Source organism: Lepisosteus platostomus, chromosome 10 (genome assembly GCF_059453375.1).
Source record: "Lepisosteus platostomus isolate fLepPlt1 chromosome 10, fLepPlt1.hap1, whole genome shotgun sequence".
In the NCBI taxonomy this organism is placed as follows: Eukaryota; Metazoa; Chordata; class Actinopteri; order Semionotiformes; family Lepisosteidae; genus Lepisosteus; species Lepisosteus platostomus.
The window spans coordinates 17611778-17633554 of NC_142620.1; the positions used below are offsets into that span (position 1 = coordinate 17611778).

General features: G+C 35.3%; 2 protein-coding genes across 2 annotated transcripts in view; one reads left to right on the top strand and one right to left on the bottom strand.

Moving 5' to 3' along the window:
- plcb2 (phospholipase C, beta 2) overlaps positions 1–4442 on the bottom strand; it is a 40407-nt gene extending 35965 nt beyond the window's left edge. The window contains exons 1-3 of the mRNA XM_088648521.1: positions 4213–4442; positions 1651–1728; positions 526–594 (exon numbers count right to left, since the gene is read on the bottom strand). Of these exons, the coding sequence (XP_088504647.1) occupies positions 526–594; positions 1651–1728; positions 4213–4293 (228 nt within the window). The 5' untranslated portion in view covers positions 4294–4442. The remainder of the gene's footprint in view (positions 1–525; positions 595–1650; positions 1729–4212) is intronic.
- Positions 4443–12554: 8112 nt separating this feature from the next.
- Positions 12555–14533, top strand: LOC148653476 (uncharacterized). The gene has a single exon (XM_088648523.1). It carries the CDS (start codon positions 12977–12979, stop codon positions 13898–13900), a length of 924 nt encoding a protein of 307 aa, XP_088504649.1. The 5' UTR covers positions 12555–12976; the 3' UTR covers positions 13901–14533.
- The last annotated feature ends 7244 nt before the right edge of the window (positions 14534–21777 follow it).

Sequence of the window (21777 nt, forward strand, 5' to 3'; positions counted from 1 at the left end):
TTAAAAAAGACCTACTGTAACTTAAGTAACACAGTGCAGTCCTGTTGTTGGTCAATTCTTGGCCTCCCATTTTTCAACTACCCTAAAGATAACAAATAGTTATTTTTCTATTTTTTAAAGTATGTTATGTAATGATTTATAAATCATATGAAAAAGGGGCTCACATAGAGATGACATGCTTTACACATATGTATAATGTATTCATTTGTTTTACTTTCAAAAACTGGATTCTTCTTCAACATTTTCACTTGAAATGACCTAAGGGAGAGCAACCCCTCTACTCCTGTCAATTGTACCTCTAGTTCTTTTAGTTCTAAAAAATGAAATGCATATGATTGCATCATCTCAGATACATTGAAAACACTCTTAATACAAATTAAAACATCATTTTCTGAAACTCTGGAAAGCTATAAATACTCACTTTTCTTTTCAATCAAAGGTTTCAAAGGTAGGGAACATGGAGATATTACACACGATGTGATGATAATTGAAATTGTATTTGAAACCTTCTAAAGTGATGCTTACCTTTGGAATTCTAGCATATTTTCCTGATCTTGTATCTCGGATAGTGGCAATGTCTACAAATTCCATTTCCTGCAGGGATCAGATAAGATTTGCAATTACAAGAACAAGGATTATGAACATGATCAAATTAGGCAATTTTATCAAATCCCTATTGAGTGTAAATAAAGATTTCCACTTATAAGGTGACCTCTGATATGCAGGTACTGTATATTCTGCTATGGATCATATGCTGTCATCAGTAATATGGCCAGCAAAACAGCTTGCATTAAATATATCAGTTACCTGTATCTAAAAATCACTTCTCGACAATATCTTAAAAAATTACTCTATCCTGATGTCTAGGGCAGAGTGTTCCATGTACTCTCACAGCTCACTGTGCAAAAAACGTCTTCATGATCTCAGTTTCATGTGTGCTCTCCAGTTTGTGTTCTGCTGTAGATTCTGAAGAACTCCAAAGGGTTTAATTTGTCTTTGAGGAGTTCAAATACTTGAATCAGGCCCCTTCTAGTCATCACTAATTTAGACTTTAAACTATAGTACAGTTTGTGACTTTAAATCTCCATAGAGATTACGGAACGTCTGTTTCTACAGTAGTTTTCTTTAATAGATCAGGAAGTGACCCATCCCACGCAAGTTTCAAAACACCAAACAACAATCAATTACACTGTGCAACAAGCCATGAAGGTAAACAATAATGTACTGCAATCAGCATCCAACAATTTGCTTTATAGATCATTACTGCAGCTCTAAGGCAACATGTAATTCATATAATATACCCAGTAAAAATGTATATATTGAGACTTATCTCAATTTGATTATGGACAATAACATTTCACACTTAAAATCAAGTAGACTGTATGTATTCTACAATTCTGTTTGGAGAGCAGCTGGTTTTCTCACTTATTAAATGTTGAAATGTTCTTATTGAACTGAAATAACCTCGCTATTTGTTTGATATTTCCTTGATTACTAGAACTGTAGAAGTTATATATCAGTATACAGTATATAAAAATACTTCTAGGATACATAAAGGTACTTTATTTTAAAACAACCTTAATATTCCAATACTCTAATTCTGTTTGCAATTTATGCTATCCTGTCACCATGGTGAAAGCACCCCCTTACCTTATTCTGATGAGTCCAGTAGAGGTAAAAGCCCTTTGGATCCATTTTCATCATGACAGGGGAGGTGCGAGACGAGTCCTGGCACAGACAATTAGAAAGTTGTAGCACTGGTTGCAAACAACTCCAACAGCAGGACACCACAGTCAAGGAAATGTTACAAATGTTGCAAAGAATGTTGCAAAGTCTTTGCACCACAGAAAACAAGAGAAACCATAGCACTACCTACACCAAACCAAACAATGGTATAGCATTATAAAAATCGATATTTACTGATAAACAAATTGATTGTATTCGGAGGTAATTATGATTTCCTCCTCATAAAAAGGTTGTGCATTTTTCAACCACATCATAAGACATTCACACATCCATACTCAGATGATCAAACTGAAAAAGAACTTCTTTTTAATTCATATTATAAATGTGCAAGAAATACTATGAATGTTAATTCAAAGGATTCTATTCACAGACACAGATTTACACATTTAATTTGCAAAGCTTTGCTCTGTTATAATAAGCATCCTGAAGGGCTCTGCACTCCAGTTTTTCAGAATTAACCAAATTAAGCAGTTTGGCCTTGTTTGGCTCTTGATTGCTGCTGTATATGGTCACTTATAGTTTCCAGTAATTACAGGATCTTGAGAGCTTAAGTAAAATATGCTGCATTTCTCAGCTAACATCACTTACTATCTCTTAAATGTATCGGTAAATATATTACTCCAACACGTTTCATCTGTCAAAACATTCCATCATCATAAGTACATAAAAATGTGCTGTTTTGGTTTTCTATTAATTGAATCTTTTGTTTCATAAACAAACAATAAAACAAAGACATATTGCATAAATAAATATACACAGACAGAAAAAATACATGTTAATTTATAAAGACTTGCCCTATTAAAATAAACAGCGTGAAGGACTCTGTTTATCATAATTAACCAAATTAACCAAAGTTTCAAGTAGGTAGCTACATCTGCATGCGTAGGCTGCAAAGGAATAAGTAAAGGTTTATTCCATGCTGAAAAGAGAAGAAAAGAAACATTTTTGGGCTGGTTTGGCTCCTAATTGTGTATTTGGTCACTGATAATTTCCTAAGAGCTAATCATTTCCTTTCAGGTTCCTGAGATCTTAAATAAAACATGCTGCAGGATGTTTCATTTATCCATCAAGATATATGGGAAGGAACATAAAATAATAAAACATGCTGGTTTGGATTTCTGTTTATTGAATCTGTTTGTTTAACATATACTGTAAAAGACACATTGCATAAATATAAGTTCTGTTCTAGAATATTTATTTCCTTCGGTAGTTCTTGTTCTCTGCAGGCAAAAATGACATTCTGTCTAGCAAACCGTACTTTTTATGAAGAAACTTTTTTCTAGGAGAGGTATTCACTCTGAAACTGACATTTTCTGTGGGAGACCCTGTTAACACCACTATCTGATTAAACTATTCATTCATCAGTTCTCTCAGAGTATCGAACCCCCTGGGCTCTGTCCCTGTCTTTTAGCACTGTCCTCTGCTGTCCTAGGGAATGCACTTTATGACTGCTCCATAATAATAGGGATAGTCTACACAGGCATAATCATTATGAATCAGTCCAAGGATTCCATACACAGTTCCATTATTTTTCAAAAATAATTTATCTTAGGAGTCTAATCTTTTTTTTTTACTTTAACTCTTCTTGAAATCTGAAAGTTCACAAATCCTTTCATTTCAAAGGAAACTGAAAACACTTTTTGTACATGATGAGGTTAGCATGCCTTAGGGGATAACATCAAATTCAGGTGCTTGTGGAACCAAGTAAGCCAAAGACATGTACTGTAGTTTTAAAGGTAACACAAAGATGTGCCCCTGTGATTACACCATATTTCTCCTTGACATATAAGGAATGTTCTAAAATGAGACATGGCAAAGACACGTCTATCCCACATTTCACATCAAAAAAGAGAGCTGTGGTGAAAGCATTTCAGAGAACAATACATGTAAGTTATTAAAAGAAAAAATCTGATAAACATGAAAATTTCAGAAAATTAGGAAAAAGTACTCTTGATTCTATAGGGAAATTATTGATCTTTTAAGGACATTCATTTAGAGAAGTCATTAGTATTCATGACTTATTTCATTGTTCTACATTTTAATTGCATTAAATGTCCTAATTTTGATTAGTTCGGTTTATTATTTACTATTATTATTGACTATTGGTAGGTGTAATTGAATTTGAAGAAAATATCTGAAAATCTAAAAATATATCCTTATAAAGAAGTATAATATAGAATCTGGTACATATCCAAACTGCTTAGGATGCATATACGGGTAAAGATATAAGCATTGACAACATATCACCTACTGTATGTAGTTAATACCCTAATGTCATTGTAACATTTTGTTGTCAGTGATGCTTTTTCTATGTTGTGTAAGTTAATCCATACTGTAGCAAGATGTACTAGTGAATTTATGAAAATACAAATGAATAAAACTCTGCCTGCAACTACAGTTCTTTAGTCCTAGCCTGAAATATTGAAACTATTTCTTAAAAGAATCATAAGTTTCTGTTATACTCACATCACTCCACTTTGTGAATCGGTCCCCTTTCACCAAGTAATCTTTTATGACTGGTGGCTCTAAAAGGCCACCTTTCTCCATCTTGACACCCACGTGTTCCTAATAATGTAAGCCTAATACTCTATGCTTTTACTGTCTTGCAGATCTTTAAAGTTAGCAAACATAAAAATCTCTCTATCCTTGTTCTGATAACATAGCACTCTACCAGCCCAATCAGGAAGCAGACAAGTCATTTTATACCTCCACAAGTATTCAGAAATGACTCAAGGAGAAACTGTCAGTGACATATGCAAAGCAAATCATCACGACACCAGAGACACCATATATAACCTGATCACTTCTAGGAAAGTTTTTTTTTTATCAACCAACAATAAAACGTAAAGCAGTTGATACAATAGTGACACTTTCACAAGAAGTCATAAAATGAAAACTCCACTCGACACATAAAGCACAAAAATCTGGTAGTGGTAAAAATTTCAATTTTAGAGCACCTCTAAACAAATTTTGAAACTATGTTGAATGAACCAGTCACTATACAGGAAGTGTTTTTTCATAAACGATTTACGGCAATAGTATAATTTTAAGCATATCACTGTGCTGTCATCTGTTAGGTGAATACAGTAATAAAAATAAAATTAGTTTGGTGGTTAAAGTTAATCAGAATTTGGTTTACATCTCCATTTCAGCATTGACCTGTAGTTAAACTTTTCAATTCAAAGCTGAAAAAAATTCCTATAACTATTTTCACTTTCTCTTGTTTGGCTACTACAGCAGTGGTGGGTAACCTTGGCCCAGAAGGTTGAAAATCTTGTAAATTGTATCTCTTTAAAAGCAGTCACAGTGCTTGGTGTTCTTCCCATATACCAAATAATGACCTGGTTATACAGTACCAAGTAATTAGATGATTCCGTTTTGTACTTAAGGACTCAATGAAAACTTAGAGCACCTACGGGCATTCAGGAACAGATCTGCTACTGTGTACTGCTATACTGGAGACGTTTTCAGAAGATAACTTTCAAAGCAACATATTTTAGTTTTTGATGTTTATTTTCATTGTTGTTGACATTTAAATTTAACCCAAAGTTGTTCAACCTGAGCATTCATGTTTGTAAGTAATTCAGCAAAATAAGATATCTTTAATTTCTCACTACACAAAAATATAGCTGGCTTTCTTAAAAATAGTTTGCTGTATCTATCAGGGACTTCTGTCATCCTTGTTTAGCTTGGTACGCATCTTTTATTTGAATACAGAAAAAAATCAGGTTAATTTAAGTCAAGGATGCATTGATTCATGCAGATTCAAATCCAGAAAGTGCCATTGTTTGAATAAGATGCAAATGTGTAACTCATGACAATAATCTATGTAAATCCTATAAAGCTGACCTATTACATGTGTTCTTTCTGCAAATTGAAGAATAAAAGCAATAGATTAAAAAGCACAAGACATGCTGACATCACTGCTGATGATATGAAAGTATGATTAAATACCAGAAAACTGCAATGAGAAAATAGACTGCGAAAATGGCTGATGCTTCTGTCTAAATGTAGCTTAAGCATAAACTGTATGTGTAGTACTTGACATTATACAGGACCTGACTCAGATACCCAAGACAAAATGGGATAATCTAACTGCACTAAGCTTATAATTTAAAAAGGCAAAAATTACTCTGCTCTGTATAATATGCAAAATTTGCAGATGTAGCTCTTTCTTTATTTATTGATTTTTTAACAATATTATTATATATTATACAACATTATCTCCCAATCCCAATACAATCTGAATCTATTTAAATGCTATGTAAAACAGGACACATTTTCTGCTTCATTTCATAACCATGCAATTCACAGCTGCTCTCTAGACACAGAAAAGACCGCTTCCTTTTTTTATTATGACAAGAAACTCAAAGGCTCAATGTTAGCAATCAGCATTGCTACCTTTGATGTTACAACCTTTATACTACAAGCAATGTTCTTCTGATTGCTTCATTCCCCACTTCAGCATTTTATATTTTTCAGAACTTGTCATATGAGGCACCTGGCAAAAAGAAAATAGGCAGGTTCTCCTTCTAAAGAAAAAGTTTAATAATAATAGTGTCAATAAATGAGCTAAAGAAGTAGCTCATTCTACATTTTGCTCCTGTCAGGTTTTCTTTATTTTTGCATTTGCATTTTGAAAACTGCTTCATGTATTCTGTGTAGTTCTATTGGGATTGAGTGCTAACTTGCTATATAAAAGTATAGATATAAAATAGTAATATGAAAATATATAAACAAAAACTTTTTAAGAAGTAGTAGTTGACTGTGCGTACAATTGAACCCCCCCCCCCCCCATTTCCACGAAGACATTATTCAGAAGTATTTTTCAAAGCTTATTTGGTTACCTACTTTGTAAAACCATAAAACACTCAATATCTCAAAATGGAAGCAATTAAAATGTATAAAACAAATCTTTATCACTTGATCTGTTTTCCTCCCACAGTCCAAAGACATACTGGTAGGTTAATTGGTTTTTGGGAAAACTGGTTCTGGTGTTTGTGTCTGTGTGTACCCTGTTATGGACTGGCTTCCCATCCAGGGTGTATTCTGTTTTGCACCTGTTGCTACCTGGGTTCGGCTCCAGAAACCTCCACAACTCTGCACTGGATAAAATTATTTAGACAATAGATGGATGGTTCATCACTTCTTTTGTGATTAAATATCCATCACAGGAGAAACCATGCTAGCTCCTTTCAAGCAGCGTTTTCTGTATCATTTAAGCAGGACAAGGGTAGCAACACATCTTCATGAAAACTGCTCTTGACCAGACTCCCCGAAGACTGGGAGCTCTGACAGAGGTACACAGAGTACATGTAAATGTTTAATGAGTCAGAACTTTCTTTTTCACACAGCTAGTCACCAACAGCACTGAACACTCACTTCCCGTCTCACTCATACCCTGCTCAACACACAATGAGAGCGTTTGAGTTGTTTCTACACTGCAGTTTCTCTTCTGAGGACTCCTGCTCAGCAGTCATTTCCTACATTTTGGGTATTCACGTGCTGTAACAGGGAGTCCATTGTCATTGCAGGAATTACACATTCTGTCACGATATTAGTTCCCCCTCCTTAAGGGTGCTCCAGCCCTTTCACTAAAGACTTTATTCTATGCACCTGCTCCCTATTCCCAGCCCACCTTAAAAGCCAGGCGCTGACGCTCTTCCGGGCTCTGCATCTGATTTCCGTATCGTGCGAGTCCGGGACCTGGAAGCGCCCGGTCCCGGTCCCGGTCCCGGTCCGCCGGTTCCGACCCGGCCTTCGTGGTTTTTAATTCTTGTTCTGATGGATCTCCTGGTTTTGGACTAACTCCTGTGTTTTGGATTTTCCCTAAGGACAACTCTCGGATTGTTCGCCTCGGCCACGCCTCCCCAGTGCACCAGCGCACCTTGGACACGCCCCCCTGTCTTCAGCCCCGTTTTCCTGCATGACGTTTCCCCTGTTTCCCCACTCCGTCGGACTGTGTCGTCGGCATAGGGTCCGGAAAGAACTGTTCGTTACACATTCTCTAAACATATTTTGTCCGTCCAACTAAGAACTCAATTAATAGCCCCAACATTAATCCTAAAGTGAGAAAATTAAGAAAGCTTAAATTGAAAATAATCCTGGGACTATTATTGTAGTTTAAATTAAAATTAATTGGAACATATGATACTGTATGTCTGTCTATGACAGCAACCAGAAGTAAAAATGTTGAATTGAGAATTCAATTCTTTGACACAGGAATAGTATAGCTAAGACAAACCACAAGTCCATTAGCTACTACTTTATTCTGGATTTGATAAAGCCAGTCATCTAGGAGGTTCAGAAGTATAGAGAGACAATTTGCCATTTTCATGTTGGGGTGCACACATAAAAAACATATTTCTGGAATTTAGTAGAAGCAAACTGTAGCAATTTATACTCTATCTAGAATCTCTAGATTCTAGATTATAGTGTTATTGAAATTTACAGGTGTTGAGACAATTTTTCAAATACTGCATACTAGACACATGCAGTATATCCATATTGCTTAAGAGGCAATAACACACATTCCAGTAGGCATACTGGTGAAGACCTTTGATGAAAGGACTTAAAATCAATTGTAGACTCATGAATCCTCTCTCAGAATTAAGGGCAATTGTGAGCACACTATTGAAATCATTTTGGAGTATTTTATCTGGGCAGACATGCAGCAGAAACCCTTTGTGCTTAAAAACAAATTCGTGGCAAAAGCTCAACACGGGAATCATTTCAATATTGCGTATTAAACAAACAAAATTATAAGATTCTCAGGACAAAAATAAATGAGAAAAATCCCAAGTGAAATTATGCACATTACAACTGAATAAATAAAACCTCAGGGAAGAGTATGCAGCTGGAGCCAAGGGATCAGACAGCAAACCTCCAGCCCTTGATAATTTTCTGTAATAACAAGCTATGGGTCGCCAGTGCTCCTGACTAAAGCCTTCTTTGAAATGTAATGTTATGTTCAACCATTGAACAGTGCATAACAGAAACCATTGGAATCAAGTTCCTGTACTCATAAAGGCAGGTTATTTTAATTTTAACAAAATATATCACAATGTAAAAAATTGTAAAAATCTCTATGAACATTTAATCCACCACTGTGCTACAACCATGGTGCTTATTTACACAGGAAATAGAGAAAACTGCAGATAAGTATTACCTCTCAGTATAATTACAAATTATAATCATTATCATTATTGCTCTTGTTTTCTAGTTCAACCAATACTTTAATCAGCAATATCAGATCAGATCACTTTATTAGCTATATACAATTTCTTGCATTAGGAATTTGTCTTTTTGCATACCCCAGCTTGCTCTCCATGAGACACAGACACACAGACAGGGAGAGAGAAACCTGGGGTCAGAGCATAGGGTCAGCCATTGTACAGTGCCCCTGGAGCAGCTGGGGTTAAGGGCCTTGCTCCGGGGCCCAACGGAGTAGGATTCCTTTGTCGGTCACAGGATTTGAACTGGCAACCTTCCAGCCACAGGCGCAGCAATTATATATCAAGCAATATATATCACCCATATCAAGCCATTATAGCTCATATTTATATTATGTTAACACTGTCAATGGCAGTGTATTAGACAGGTTGAACAAGATCCCTAAAGGAAATAAAATATTCCAGAATTAGAAAACATTGACTCAGAGAGGAGACAGTTTTAAAACAAAAGAAAAGGAAAGAAACATCTCATTGGATAATGAAATGAGAAGATACTTTGGTACTATGACTGCCTCTTTGGAAAAACAGAATGAGAAGATAAAAACTGCCCTCTGGAGGGGACTGTATGAAATGAACTTTAAGTTTTAGATTGGAGACAATTCTGCATTTCATACTAAACAAATATCTGAATAATCTCTCTGAAAAATAATCTCTCTGAAAAAAAAGTCATCAAAGGATACTCATACTGATCCATTGTTTGTGTTGATACTGTAAATTCCAATAATAATCTAGTCTGATTTTAGGATACATACCCTGTTTTTATTTTACGTAATGCTAGAAAAATAGAAGGTAACTCCAATGAACTTTCCTGTTTTATTTTTTACTTATCCTACAGTATAGTACAAAGTATTTTACATGATTGTGTTTTTACCTTTTGCGTTATAGTCTTTTAAATTAAACACAAATCCTCGCACCCACTCATTACAAATGACCAATTTCTTGATGGTAAAGCTACTTGGGTCAATAGATGGAGAGGAATGGACAGCTACAGTCCTCAAGGGATAGATAACTAGTTAATTAAGTACTTAAGGTCAGACGTGGAATGGAAATTGAAAAACACTGCAACCCTTAAAAGTACTAGAGGAGCCAGTCTCTTCATTTGCAGGAAAGCAAAGGGTGACATCTGTTTTATACAAGCTAGCTGATTCTCTCAGGCAATGGGGTCAGAATGCAAGTTTTAAGCCATTATTTGCCTTGATTATCAGCATATAGCAAGAATAACAACAGTAACCTTGTTCACAGCTTGAGGTCTAATTCAAGTATGTGAACATCTTTCATGGCTACAGGATGCTAAAACTAGTTGAACTATTGTCTCTCTAAAAATATAATTCTAAATCACCTACCTGCAACTTAAAGCTGCAGGAAGGATTTAAATTCACTGACATACAGTAATTCTGGTGAAAAATATTATATCTTGTGGTCACATGTGCTAGGTTCCTATAACTTACAGTTAACACATGAAACTGATTTACAAATTAATGTTTAGAGAATATGTTTCAAGCAGGCCTACAATAAATGAAGGGCTGGCCTCACAAGCAAGAGCTTCATGTGTTGGTAAGCCCAGACATGAACCCCAAAAATGTCAGATACAGTAGATGGTTGTTTTCTCCAATGTGGACATTTGTCATGATAAACTTAATTTACAGTTTCGAGGGCGTCTACTGGTTTAATCTCAAATGTTGGGAAAATAAAGGCGTCACAGAAGAAACGTTGTGTTTCTTTACTTCTCATTTCATCAAGGAGGAAACTGATTAGGGATGCCACTGTGACAATGACTTTGAAAAAGCTGCAATGACTGAGATAGGAGAAAATGCCTAATGTTTAGAAGAAAATAAATCAATAAATTAAATACCTCAATTCTTCTCAACAAAGCACTTACTGTAAGTGATACTGCACACATATGGCAAAGTTTGTTTTGTAGTCAGATGAGATCTAACTGCAAAATGTTACATATAGAGCAAACAACACATCATCCAGTCAGCACCATCCCTACTGTCAAGCATGGTGGTGGTAGCATTATGTTATGGGGCTGCTTCTCAACAGAGGGGACTGAGGCTCCTGTCAAGACTGGGGAGAAGTGAATGAAGCAAAGTACAGGCAAACCTTAGAGGAAATCCTGCTTCCATCTGCTGGAAGAACTAAAAGTGGGACAAACAAATCCCCTTTCAGCAGACCAGTGATTTCATTGAATCTAATTCATTTAGTTTGCACTTCCTTTCTGAAATAGGTGACATTTCAGGAAGTGAAATCACCTTTTGTCTTCCTAATCAGCATAATACTCAAATTCTCAATTCCATATAGTCTACCAACCAAATACCTGGGTGTTTTGTAATAAAGAAAAAATGATTCATTTCAGTATAGCTGGGTTCTGTATGGCAGTTCACCTTTTGACATTATGCAGCCATCTCAAACTACAGAACAACAATGACAAAGTGAAAAGACATGTTTATGTACTAAGTCAGCTAAATATTTGTATTTTGGAGGTTTTGATGTTCCTGTGCAAATTGGCAGCTGATGTTTGATGATTTATTATTGCTTAAAGAGCACAGGCTTTTCTATCTTATGGTTGGGTGTAGATAGTCTTTTCTACATTAGTTTTTCAAATGTCAATGTCACTATCCCTTATTGAATGTTTCAGAAAGGTATCTAGATTCTGCTTTGTCTGAAACTAACTTCACACCTCTTGCACATATTTGACAATGGTCTGCTTTCCATGTCATATAAAAGGGCAAACATGTTTAAACAGACATGCAAAATTATATTTTAATATGATTTTATCTTCAAAAAATTTTCTTAATTCTTAATAATTTCTTAGCTTTTTATACCAGTAAACTGGGTCTTAGTATGGTTTTATGTGAAAAGCATAATCCAAAACTAAATCCCTGATTATCTGTAATCGGGTGGAGTTGCACAACACATCTTACACTCAGTTTCATCACGTTGTGTGTTAAACGAGTTTTAATGGCTCCTTTTTTTATATTGGTCAGCTATCGAGAATCGAGAAGTTGCTCTCCGTGGTGCTGAACTGATCCGGAGATCAGAGTTGGTATCCGAAGACCTGTCGATTGTGGACATACTGTATTATACACTTACAAACAACGGTAAATTATTCCGGGTACGTATTAATAAAATAACAATAACATATATGGTATTTTAGGAAATAGAAAGTGTATGTAAACGTTCTGTCCCACTAACATCGAATTAGATTTGTAAAGATTAAAGTTGCACATTATGTATGGTCAGTTGTAAAACAGCAAAGACGCAAAGGTAACGCTTATCAACTACAATTAATTAATACAGTTGTAGGCATATATGTTTTATATATTGTATGAAAGTCCACGGTGTAATGCAATTTTTACAAACGGAAGAGGGGATACTGGAAAATTGTAGGCAAAAATTAAAATCTACCATTATTTCAATCACTACTATAAAAATTGCATCCTTAGTTTTTCAGGGCTACAAACTGTGAAAACTTCAACGGATTTGCGTCGCTAGTGAAATTAAATTTATGCGCATGTTTTAGCCTAGCTACCGTCCCTTTAAGAACCCTCGCCCGCCTCCTTCCTTCTTTTTGTTGCAGAACCAGACACTTCATTTGCTGGATAAGAGAGACAGGCTGCTTGTGTACCTTATGATCTCATTTAATCACTGTGATAAATCACAGTGAAGCCCATACTGCGGAATTGATGTATCCCTTGGAGGTTTCAGTGGAATAAACAATATTTTTTTCTGGGTATCGGCAGAGTTCACGAATCCAAGAAAGGACCAGAAAAGAACAGAACAATTTATTATTCTCAAGCAAAATGGAATGCTGCCATGGTTTTGAGACAGACGCTGTTACGCTTTCAATAACGGGATGAATGAAAGAAACATCTTTCTCTTAACAAAATAGACAATATTGTGTCAATTTTTGTGTGTGTCTTCTCTTGGATTGTGGATAATCAAAAACATTCAAGACGGACGGGGTAGTGGAGCACAGAGGTAAAAATCGGGGGAACATGAGGGAGAGGGACTTCATGCCCAATATGGAGAGGGGCAAACCTGCCACATACACCGGGGACAAAAAGGCAAAGATGGCTGCGAAGACGAACAAAAAGTGGGTGAGATTGGCCACAGTTTTTGCTTATGTCTTGTCCGTGTCCTTGGCAGCTATAATCCTGGCCATTTATTACAGCCTGATCTGGAAACCGACGTCTGCATCAGCAACATCTGGGAAACCTGGGGGGCTCGAGGAGGTCACCGTAGCCACTAACATTTCTAGCACTGAGAACAATTCGTCACAGACAGACCTTTTGTCATCAGTAAATAAAACCATGTCTAATATGAGAGCTGAGCCTCAGACCAAATTATTTCCATGGGAGGATAGCAGTAGTAAAAGTCCAGCAATAATTCCAGACGACATTTTACCCCAAAGCATTCATAGTAGTGCAACAGGACGCTATACATCTACACCGAGTTACACAGCCACGGAAACCGCAAGATTGCTTATGAAGGCAAAAGAGAGCAAAGCCTCGAGATCTGCAGATGTTTCACAAAACAATCAAAAAATGCGTGCGGAATCTGGAAGCGCTTTACCCTTGGCTGCTGACAGGGAGACGAGAGAGGCGCTGAGGCCGATAGCTTCCAGTGGAATACATCAACAGCACCTTGATGGAACAGGGACTGGTCCCCAATTCGATAGGCATGTGGCGGATGCTACCCCTAAGAACCAGCAACCTTCTTCGGAAACCCCGGCTGTTGGTACTGCAAGCTCACAAGGACTGCAGAGGGTAAAGACAACTGACCAGGCCGGAAAGGTTCTGACGGATACAAATCGAGAGCTGGATAAAACAGAAGGGTCTTCTTTCCTGTCAGAGGACCTGGTTACTAAGGACACAGAGGATGCAACAGTGAGAAGTTCATCAACTTCAAAACTCATATAATCATAACTCATTGATTCCGCTTAAATAAAACATACGCATATATAGCTCCGACTGTAAACGATTACAATTATTTAGACAAGTCACCATATTTTGTTATGCCTTAAACGACTGTCATATTTGTTTTGGATAGTCGATACTTTTCTTCGCTTCACCAAGGTCAGGAAGAGTCACATCTACTGTATGTCAGATCCATTTTATATCATTTAAACCTATATATATATATAAAAGAACGGCGCTTTTGCATTGCAGAACCTGTTAAATACAATGTGATTTATATTTTCGACAAAGCCTTTCAACTGACAAAAAGACATGCCGCGGATGAATTGTTTAATTTGTAAGGGGAAAGGCTATTTTTTAATATTATGGTTTGTCTACATATATTGCTTAATACTAATTAACCAGGATTCCACTGGCTTAAGGGAACCGGTATTGAGTTAAGCTCAGGTATGTGCATAGCTAAATATAAAACTATGTAAATGTGAAATATACTGTATTTGGTATTGTACATAAAGCATATTGTAAATGCTCCGACCTGGGTTAAAAATATACAAACTAGATACTTTTTATTAAAATAAGAATGTACAATAGGTATATACAGTATCACAAAACAAAATAAAATTCCTTGTAAAAATGCTTTGTGGTTTAAGGTGTTGTGAAACAAAAATAATGCAAAGCTTCTTAATAATAATTTAACCTTGAACTCAATATTGAGAGATCATTAACCTTTTAAGACAAAATCACATGCATGTGTCCTGAACTATTCTACGCATGTTTTTTTTTATGTAAGAGGTTTCTTGAAAACCTTAACTTATTATTTATTAACTTTAACTTATTTACTTTAGAAGTAGCCCAGTTTTTCTCTCGATACTACTTAGAACAGCTCCCTAGACATGGCGGGTGCGTCGCGAATCTGGTTTACAGGGGGGTTTGTTTTGTAAAATGTTGTTTTGCTTTTCAAAAAATTAAACACTGGTTAAAAGTAATAATAATCCATTAAATTATTTTAAAATTAATCCTAAAAACAACTAAATAAATTTTGAAGCACTCCATTTATAGAGCACAGTATGATATCAAATACTTTTTTACGAAACATTTTCAAAGATACCTCCGAGTTTGTTATTTTTTTAGCCAGTTAGTAAATTTTGAATTAAGCCATCCAGCACCCTTAGTATTAAGGGTCAACAGTTTTCTTAAGGTAATAGTATTTTTCTCTTTAAGAGGGCCATTAACTTAACATAACCAAGGCTACAGTATATGCTTCTCTTTGATTTCTACTAATTTGATAAGGTCTTGCTAACACCGAGTTGCGATTCTCCAATTATAGGTTGATAAAAACGCTCTCTAATTGTCTTTGCAATGGCGCAGATACTAGTAGCAGAATAATTTGAAAGGTAATGCACAAAGACAGTAGCTGAAAATGTAGATAGAACTGGATTACTCCGAGTCTAGACACAGTTGTAAATGCAAAGAAGCTTTTTTTTTTTCTTCACAATCTGATTTATTCAATCAGGTTTCGTTTTTCAAAGACTTCAACAAGTAGGCTCGTGCAGTGGAGCAATTCTGACCTCAGGCAGGAGTGAGCATTCATCTTCTTTTTTCAATAACTTAAAAGCACAGCTGGAATGAACTGTGTATATATTTAATATAGTAAAATCAAGTTGAACCCTCAACTATAACACAAAAAAATGCTATTAATTTATTTAAAAAATGATATTTCTAAAGAACACCTGCTAAATATATCAAACATTTGAAGAAATCATTCATGTACTGTTATTCTCATCATTCCTTTCCCCTTAGTATTTGCTAATATGCCAGCATAAAATGTAGTCTTGTATACAGTACCATGCAGCTAGGACTTGACGTTTTAAAGTGTCCTCTGTGCTGCCTTCAATGATTACAATGCAAAATGCAAAAAACGTTTTTTTTTTCTTTTAGTTGAGGGGAAGTTGCGAAGGGCTTCTCTAGAATTAAGCAAACAAATGACATCAACAACAACTGCCCAGATCTAAAAATATGACCTTACATTCAGAAAGATAAGGAAGAGTGAAATGAATTAATATAATTATTTCCCTATTGCAAAAAGGACATAACTAAAACACTAATTTAGCATTAATTTATGGTAAATGGTATTTAAAAATACTAATTACATATTACTCATACTGTAATTCACAATGTGTCAGTTTGCATTGGAAGAAGATTAAACACTATTTACTTGGCAAATCAAATCAGTATTTTCCTCTTTAATCCAAAACCATATTTGTATACCTGTATTATGTATGGTTTTTAACACACAGCCGTACTATCATTAAGTAACAGGAGGTTCTGTCTTTGTCAAGATGAAATCAGCAAAGGAGTATAGAAAGCTGGCACTTTTATTTTTTTTATTTGAGTCATGTACAGCCTTGTTGAACTTACAGACTTATGTTTAGAAAAAGAAACTCTGCAGCATGTTTATTTTTAGGAAAAATGTGCCAAAGGGCTCTAATTGATTCAAGGCAGTTAAAAGCTAAGGAAAGACAGAATACATGAAACTATGCGTTCCTACGAATTTGACTGTTTTTGTTTTTATTTCCATTTATCAAGTGAAATACAGCATAATGGTCTACACCTATATGTTACTATGAAGTGTTACAAACACTGCTACTGCCAAAAGATTTTCCTTTAAAAAAAATATCTCAGTGCATAAGAACCTGTATAAAACCCAAAATGGTGTTTGCTGGAGTTCAGCATTCTTGTTGATGCATATTTTGCAGGTTGCTGAGTTCTCACCATTTTCAGTATGATCTGAATTAAATTCACTATTGCATTGCACTTCCTGTCTTGAAAAAAAAAAGTGGAATCTTATTTCTTTATGATAATTCTTCATCAGCTTCAAGATTTCTGGATGGAAACTACATACAGTAATACTGCTAGTTCAATATAAAGGGGTACAGTATAGTCTGTATTTGGTGCTTGTCTACTGCATTTTAATATAATTAAAAGGAGTTCACTTCAGAAGAGATGTCACCCTCCCTCTTCCCCAATGACTGTAATTGCATAGCAGCTAAAAACCAAGGGGAAGCATAAGAGGATTTCTGCATAATTTCACTAAAGAGCTATATGCATATTTACTCTTTCAGTGTGAAGTTTATTTTTTTATAAGCAAAGAGGAGATAAAACTGCTAACATCCAGCCAACCACTGGGTAATAAATGCAGCAAGATAAATATGCCATTTACAATAAAGTAGCACTTTAATTACTTTTGCTGCACAGGTCAATTAAAAACCAGCATCAGGTCTCATATTTCAGAACAAAACTATATGAAGATAATTTTGTAGCAGAAAAAGCACTGGGCTAATGCATATTGTGCTTTCTCTGCCAGCCCTAACTTATTCAGAAAAACACAGAAAGACTGTGGAACATGTTATTAATTCTCTTGCAAACACATGATGAATAGTGAAAGATTTAACTGAAAGAAACAATTTTTATGTGTAGCTGTTACCTACTGTAAAATAAGTTTTCATTTTTGTCTTCAGGCAGTGATACAGTAGAAAGAGAGATACGTACTTAATCTTGACTACTGTAGCTCTTTGTTGAGGACTTTCAGGTACTTCTTGGCGGAAGAAATATTAGATTTTATTCCAATTTATTAATCTTTGTTTGATCTAATTTTTGACATGTGAAAATATTTTGTTTCTGTCTTTTACAGCTGATTATTTAATATGGGTGCTATATTCAAGGTGCATATTGTATGAATTATTTTGAAGTCTGGAGAAAAGTGTTACTTAATGAAAATAATTTAATAAGTCCTTCAAGAATCTAAATTTGAAACCTTGCACATACTACTCCTTCAGTAATTGGTGTAGAACATTTTATGAGACCACTACAGTATATACAGTATATATTTATGGAACATGTTAGAAAGAATTTCACACTGACGTTCCTAAAACATAATTTTGTGGCACATCATGAATCCCAGTGTTGCAGCTTTAGCTATTAATGAAGTTGACTAAAGATGAAGTACTGTATAATACAAGAAAAACAGAAAAAAGATAAGTGATCAGAGGAAAAAAGGTAAGTGAAAGAAATAAAATGTATATAAATGGTACTGTATTGTATATTGTTCATCAATAACTTTAATTTGTTGAGATCAGGTCTATAAAATTACACTCCAGTGCTGGGGTTGGGAGTTGGTTGAATTACTCAAGGGGATGTACAGATCTTTCTCATATCTAAATGCAATAATGCATCGTACTGCCTAATGCAAACTACAAAAAAGATATAGTAATAAGTCTGAGTTAAAATACCTCTGATATGTGTCTCTGTGCTTTATATTTGCTGTAGAAATCAAATGTTACAAGCAAAGTGTAAAATATTACACTTTTCATTAAAAAGCATGTTTTAAAAGATAAAAGAAATATTCAGGCATCACTGGACTATTGGGAGGCACTCTGTTTAAACACATGATTTTTGGACAGCATTTAAAGTTTATTATGACATTTAAATTATGTATTTATTTTTTTGGAGGTACTGTATAATGTGACAATTATTTGTTTTCCCTGCTATGTGGGGGAATACAATTTTCAGTCAGTTGCTGTAGTAGTAGATTTATTTTCCAATTGCAGGATTTCTGCAAGTCCATTTCATTCCTGAAATCCATAATACTTATCCATGGAGCTGTGCACAGCAAGCATCGCTAGAGTTATGTCAAATTGCAAACTGCGCTGTTATTTGCCTGGAAAAAGTTTAGAGTCCAGGACCAGAATGATTCCTGGTCTGAGAAATGTAATACACAAGCAAGTTAAATGTATTGATTCTCTACAGTTTTGAACAGAGGTGTTTGCAGAGGGATTTGATTCAATTATTTTAAAACCCTCGAAGGTATTTCAAGTCAGCCTAATGGACTATTTCCAGCTCTGCAATGAGAACCCGTGGCAATAAAAAGCAGAAGCAGTAAAAGTAGGAAATTCTTCTTTACAAAAGAAATTCAGAATTCCAAGGAAAATGCCCCAACTATGTTATTGAAGCTGCTTTTTTGGTCTTTCAAGAGATGAAAGGAATTTGGAATTTGATTATTTTTTAGGTTGACAATAAAATAAATTAGAGTTGTTTGGTTTAATATTGTTTGTAGCCTTGTGTTTTTAAGAAATGTTACATATGAAAGGAAGCTGCGTGCAGTCTTTCTCCTCTTGTTAGCATTATGATTAAAAAATATTTCCAACAATATTCTTTGACATGTATCCCCACTTTCACATGACGATTTGTTCAAACACCCATGACCCTTTGTGTATAACATGCTGGCTCTTTTCAGCTTTGAAGTGAGTTCAGCTTTTCATTAATTTATGCTTGCTGGTCCTGGTGTCGGAGCAGAGTGTGAATTATGAAATCAAGCAAATCTTAAGCATGTTTTAACACTTCTGTGAGCAATGTCCCATACTGCTCTGAGCTTCTGTTTATTTTTTAAAATGCATACAAGCAAAAAAAAAAATGTTCAATGTAAGTAAATGGTGCGGTCAATTAAAAAAAAACACTCTTTGCAAAACACCATTACAGACATTGTAAATTATTAATGCTGGGGAAAATGAGTGATGACTCTGAACAACAATCATAATAAGATTTTTAGTTTACACCAGAAAACAGTTATAGACAAATGCTTTATTCATTATAACAAAGAGAACCCATAGGTCCTCTTTAGTTCTGGATTTCTTTTGTGGAAATTCTGCTTTTACTTGTGTAGATGTGTACAAGAACAAGTGCCAACAATCAGCAGACCATTCAACAGCCCTCAACTCTGAGAATAAAAGTGACCTCACAGGTTTTCCAAACACTCAAACAGGCTGCAGGTTTCGACCCGAAAAAAAATATAATTTAAATTAAGTGTTTTATACCTGCTGACTTAAAGTTTGAGGGAATTCAGGGAAATCCATGTATTTAGGAACTGGTTAATAGAATAAAACAGTGAGAACAGTTAAGGGGTAAATGACATCAAACTGGTTAATAATTGGGTAGTAATACTGTAGGTGGAGTACCACCAGGATCTGTATTAGGACCATTGCTCTCATTTTATATCAGTAACTTAGATTATGGTATGTTAAGTGAACTTATCAAGTTCATATAAAAATACTATATGAGACTTAGCAAACAGAAACCGCTTATATTAGAATTCAAAACTGGAAAAACATATGGCAGATAGCATTCAGTGTAGAAAAGTCTAGAGAGTTACATGCAGGAAGTAAAAACCTAAACTAATAATGAAAGATAGGAAACACTGACCTTGAAGAAGCTATCTATTAAATAGATTTAGGTATTTGTGTTAATACATAATTTACACCTTCTAGACAATGTGGGAAAACATTTAGAAAGGTAAATAGAATGTTAGGATATATCACTAAAATGGCATATGTTACTCCTAGAGGTGTATCTAACAAAATTGCACAATTCACTTCATTTCAGACTTCATTTTGAATATTGTGTTCAATTCAGGTCAATACATTACAAAAAATATATTGTTACACTGAAATCAGCCCTAAAAAAGCAACCAGATACTGTACTTTCCAAAACTGGAAGTAAAAATGCTGTCTTTTCATTATACAATTTTAACATACTGCAGTCACTGTGTAAAAACTGTCTCTAATTTTGCTGTAAGACAGTAACACTGCACATACAGTCCACCTTCATACCAAAATCTAAAATTCACAGTCACATAGAGTGTACACACTGGTGGAACCAGTCATTATTTCTGACTAACCAGGCCCTGTGCTTGGGAAAGTGCTATGATTAGATGCTAGAAGAGTGACGTACATGCTCAGTGGGGAAGAAGACTTTTTTAGCCCTTCTGCTAGAACATTTGTCATAGGAACCTGGGAATTAGGGGTTACAGCCTTCCTCCTGTGCTTAAGTCCATCATTGAATAATTACAGGGATGGTCAAAAGCATGACTAGGACATACACACTAGACACACAAACAGTAACAGGAAAAGAGACACAAACCTGAAACACTAATGTGGTGACTCCCAGCATAATGTACAGGTTGACATACTGGGCTTTAATAAAATAGCCCACAGCAGTATGTATCACCCTTAGGCACAGCCATGTGCCCAAGGCCAACCTAACAGATTAATGTGTTGCTGTCTGTTTCAAACTGTGTCGGGTGCTGTGTATCGTCACAGAATCATGACTGCTGATTTTAACATGTCTTCTGTCTTTCTGACTACGAAACACAAATAGTACCACCTAGATAGAATTCACATGCTCACACTAGGTCATAAAGGACTTCCATTCAATGATAAATTCTAGAAGCAGTTTTAACCAATCATTTTTATTACTTATATCTAGTAGTAACATTTAGTGCATTCCAAACTGCCTGTTTTGCAGATTTTCCAGATTGTGTATTCCAGTGTAAACAAGGCAGGCTTGAAATTAATTTTTCCTGTTTCAAGAGCAGTTTTAATCTTGATAATGCTATTTAAAAAGCATGACGTACTGTAGTAGCATGGTGGTTAGCATGGCTGTTTGGATTCTAGGTTTAATTTTAGAAGGAAGTGCCTTCTGTGTGGAATTTACATACAGTACTTTGTCTTCAGAGGGTGCTTTTTTACAGGTATGCTGGTTTCATGCCAGTGCCCAAAAACTGACATGCTATTCAATATTATCAGTTTATCTGTGGCCCTGCTATGGACTGGTGTCTCATTCAGGGCTAGAGAAGTCATGTACTAACAGTCTCACACAGCACTCTACTTTCAGAATTGGAATCAAAACAAGAAACTTACCTACTCCGATTAAGCACTATATTTCTGTAACAGTTTTGTACTGTACCAATTCTGCAAGAAATGGGACATTTGAATTAGTTACAACAGCAGGATAGTTATATTTACAAAATGCAAAATAATGAATGATAA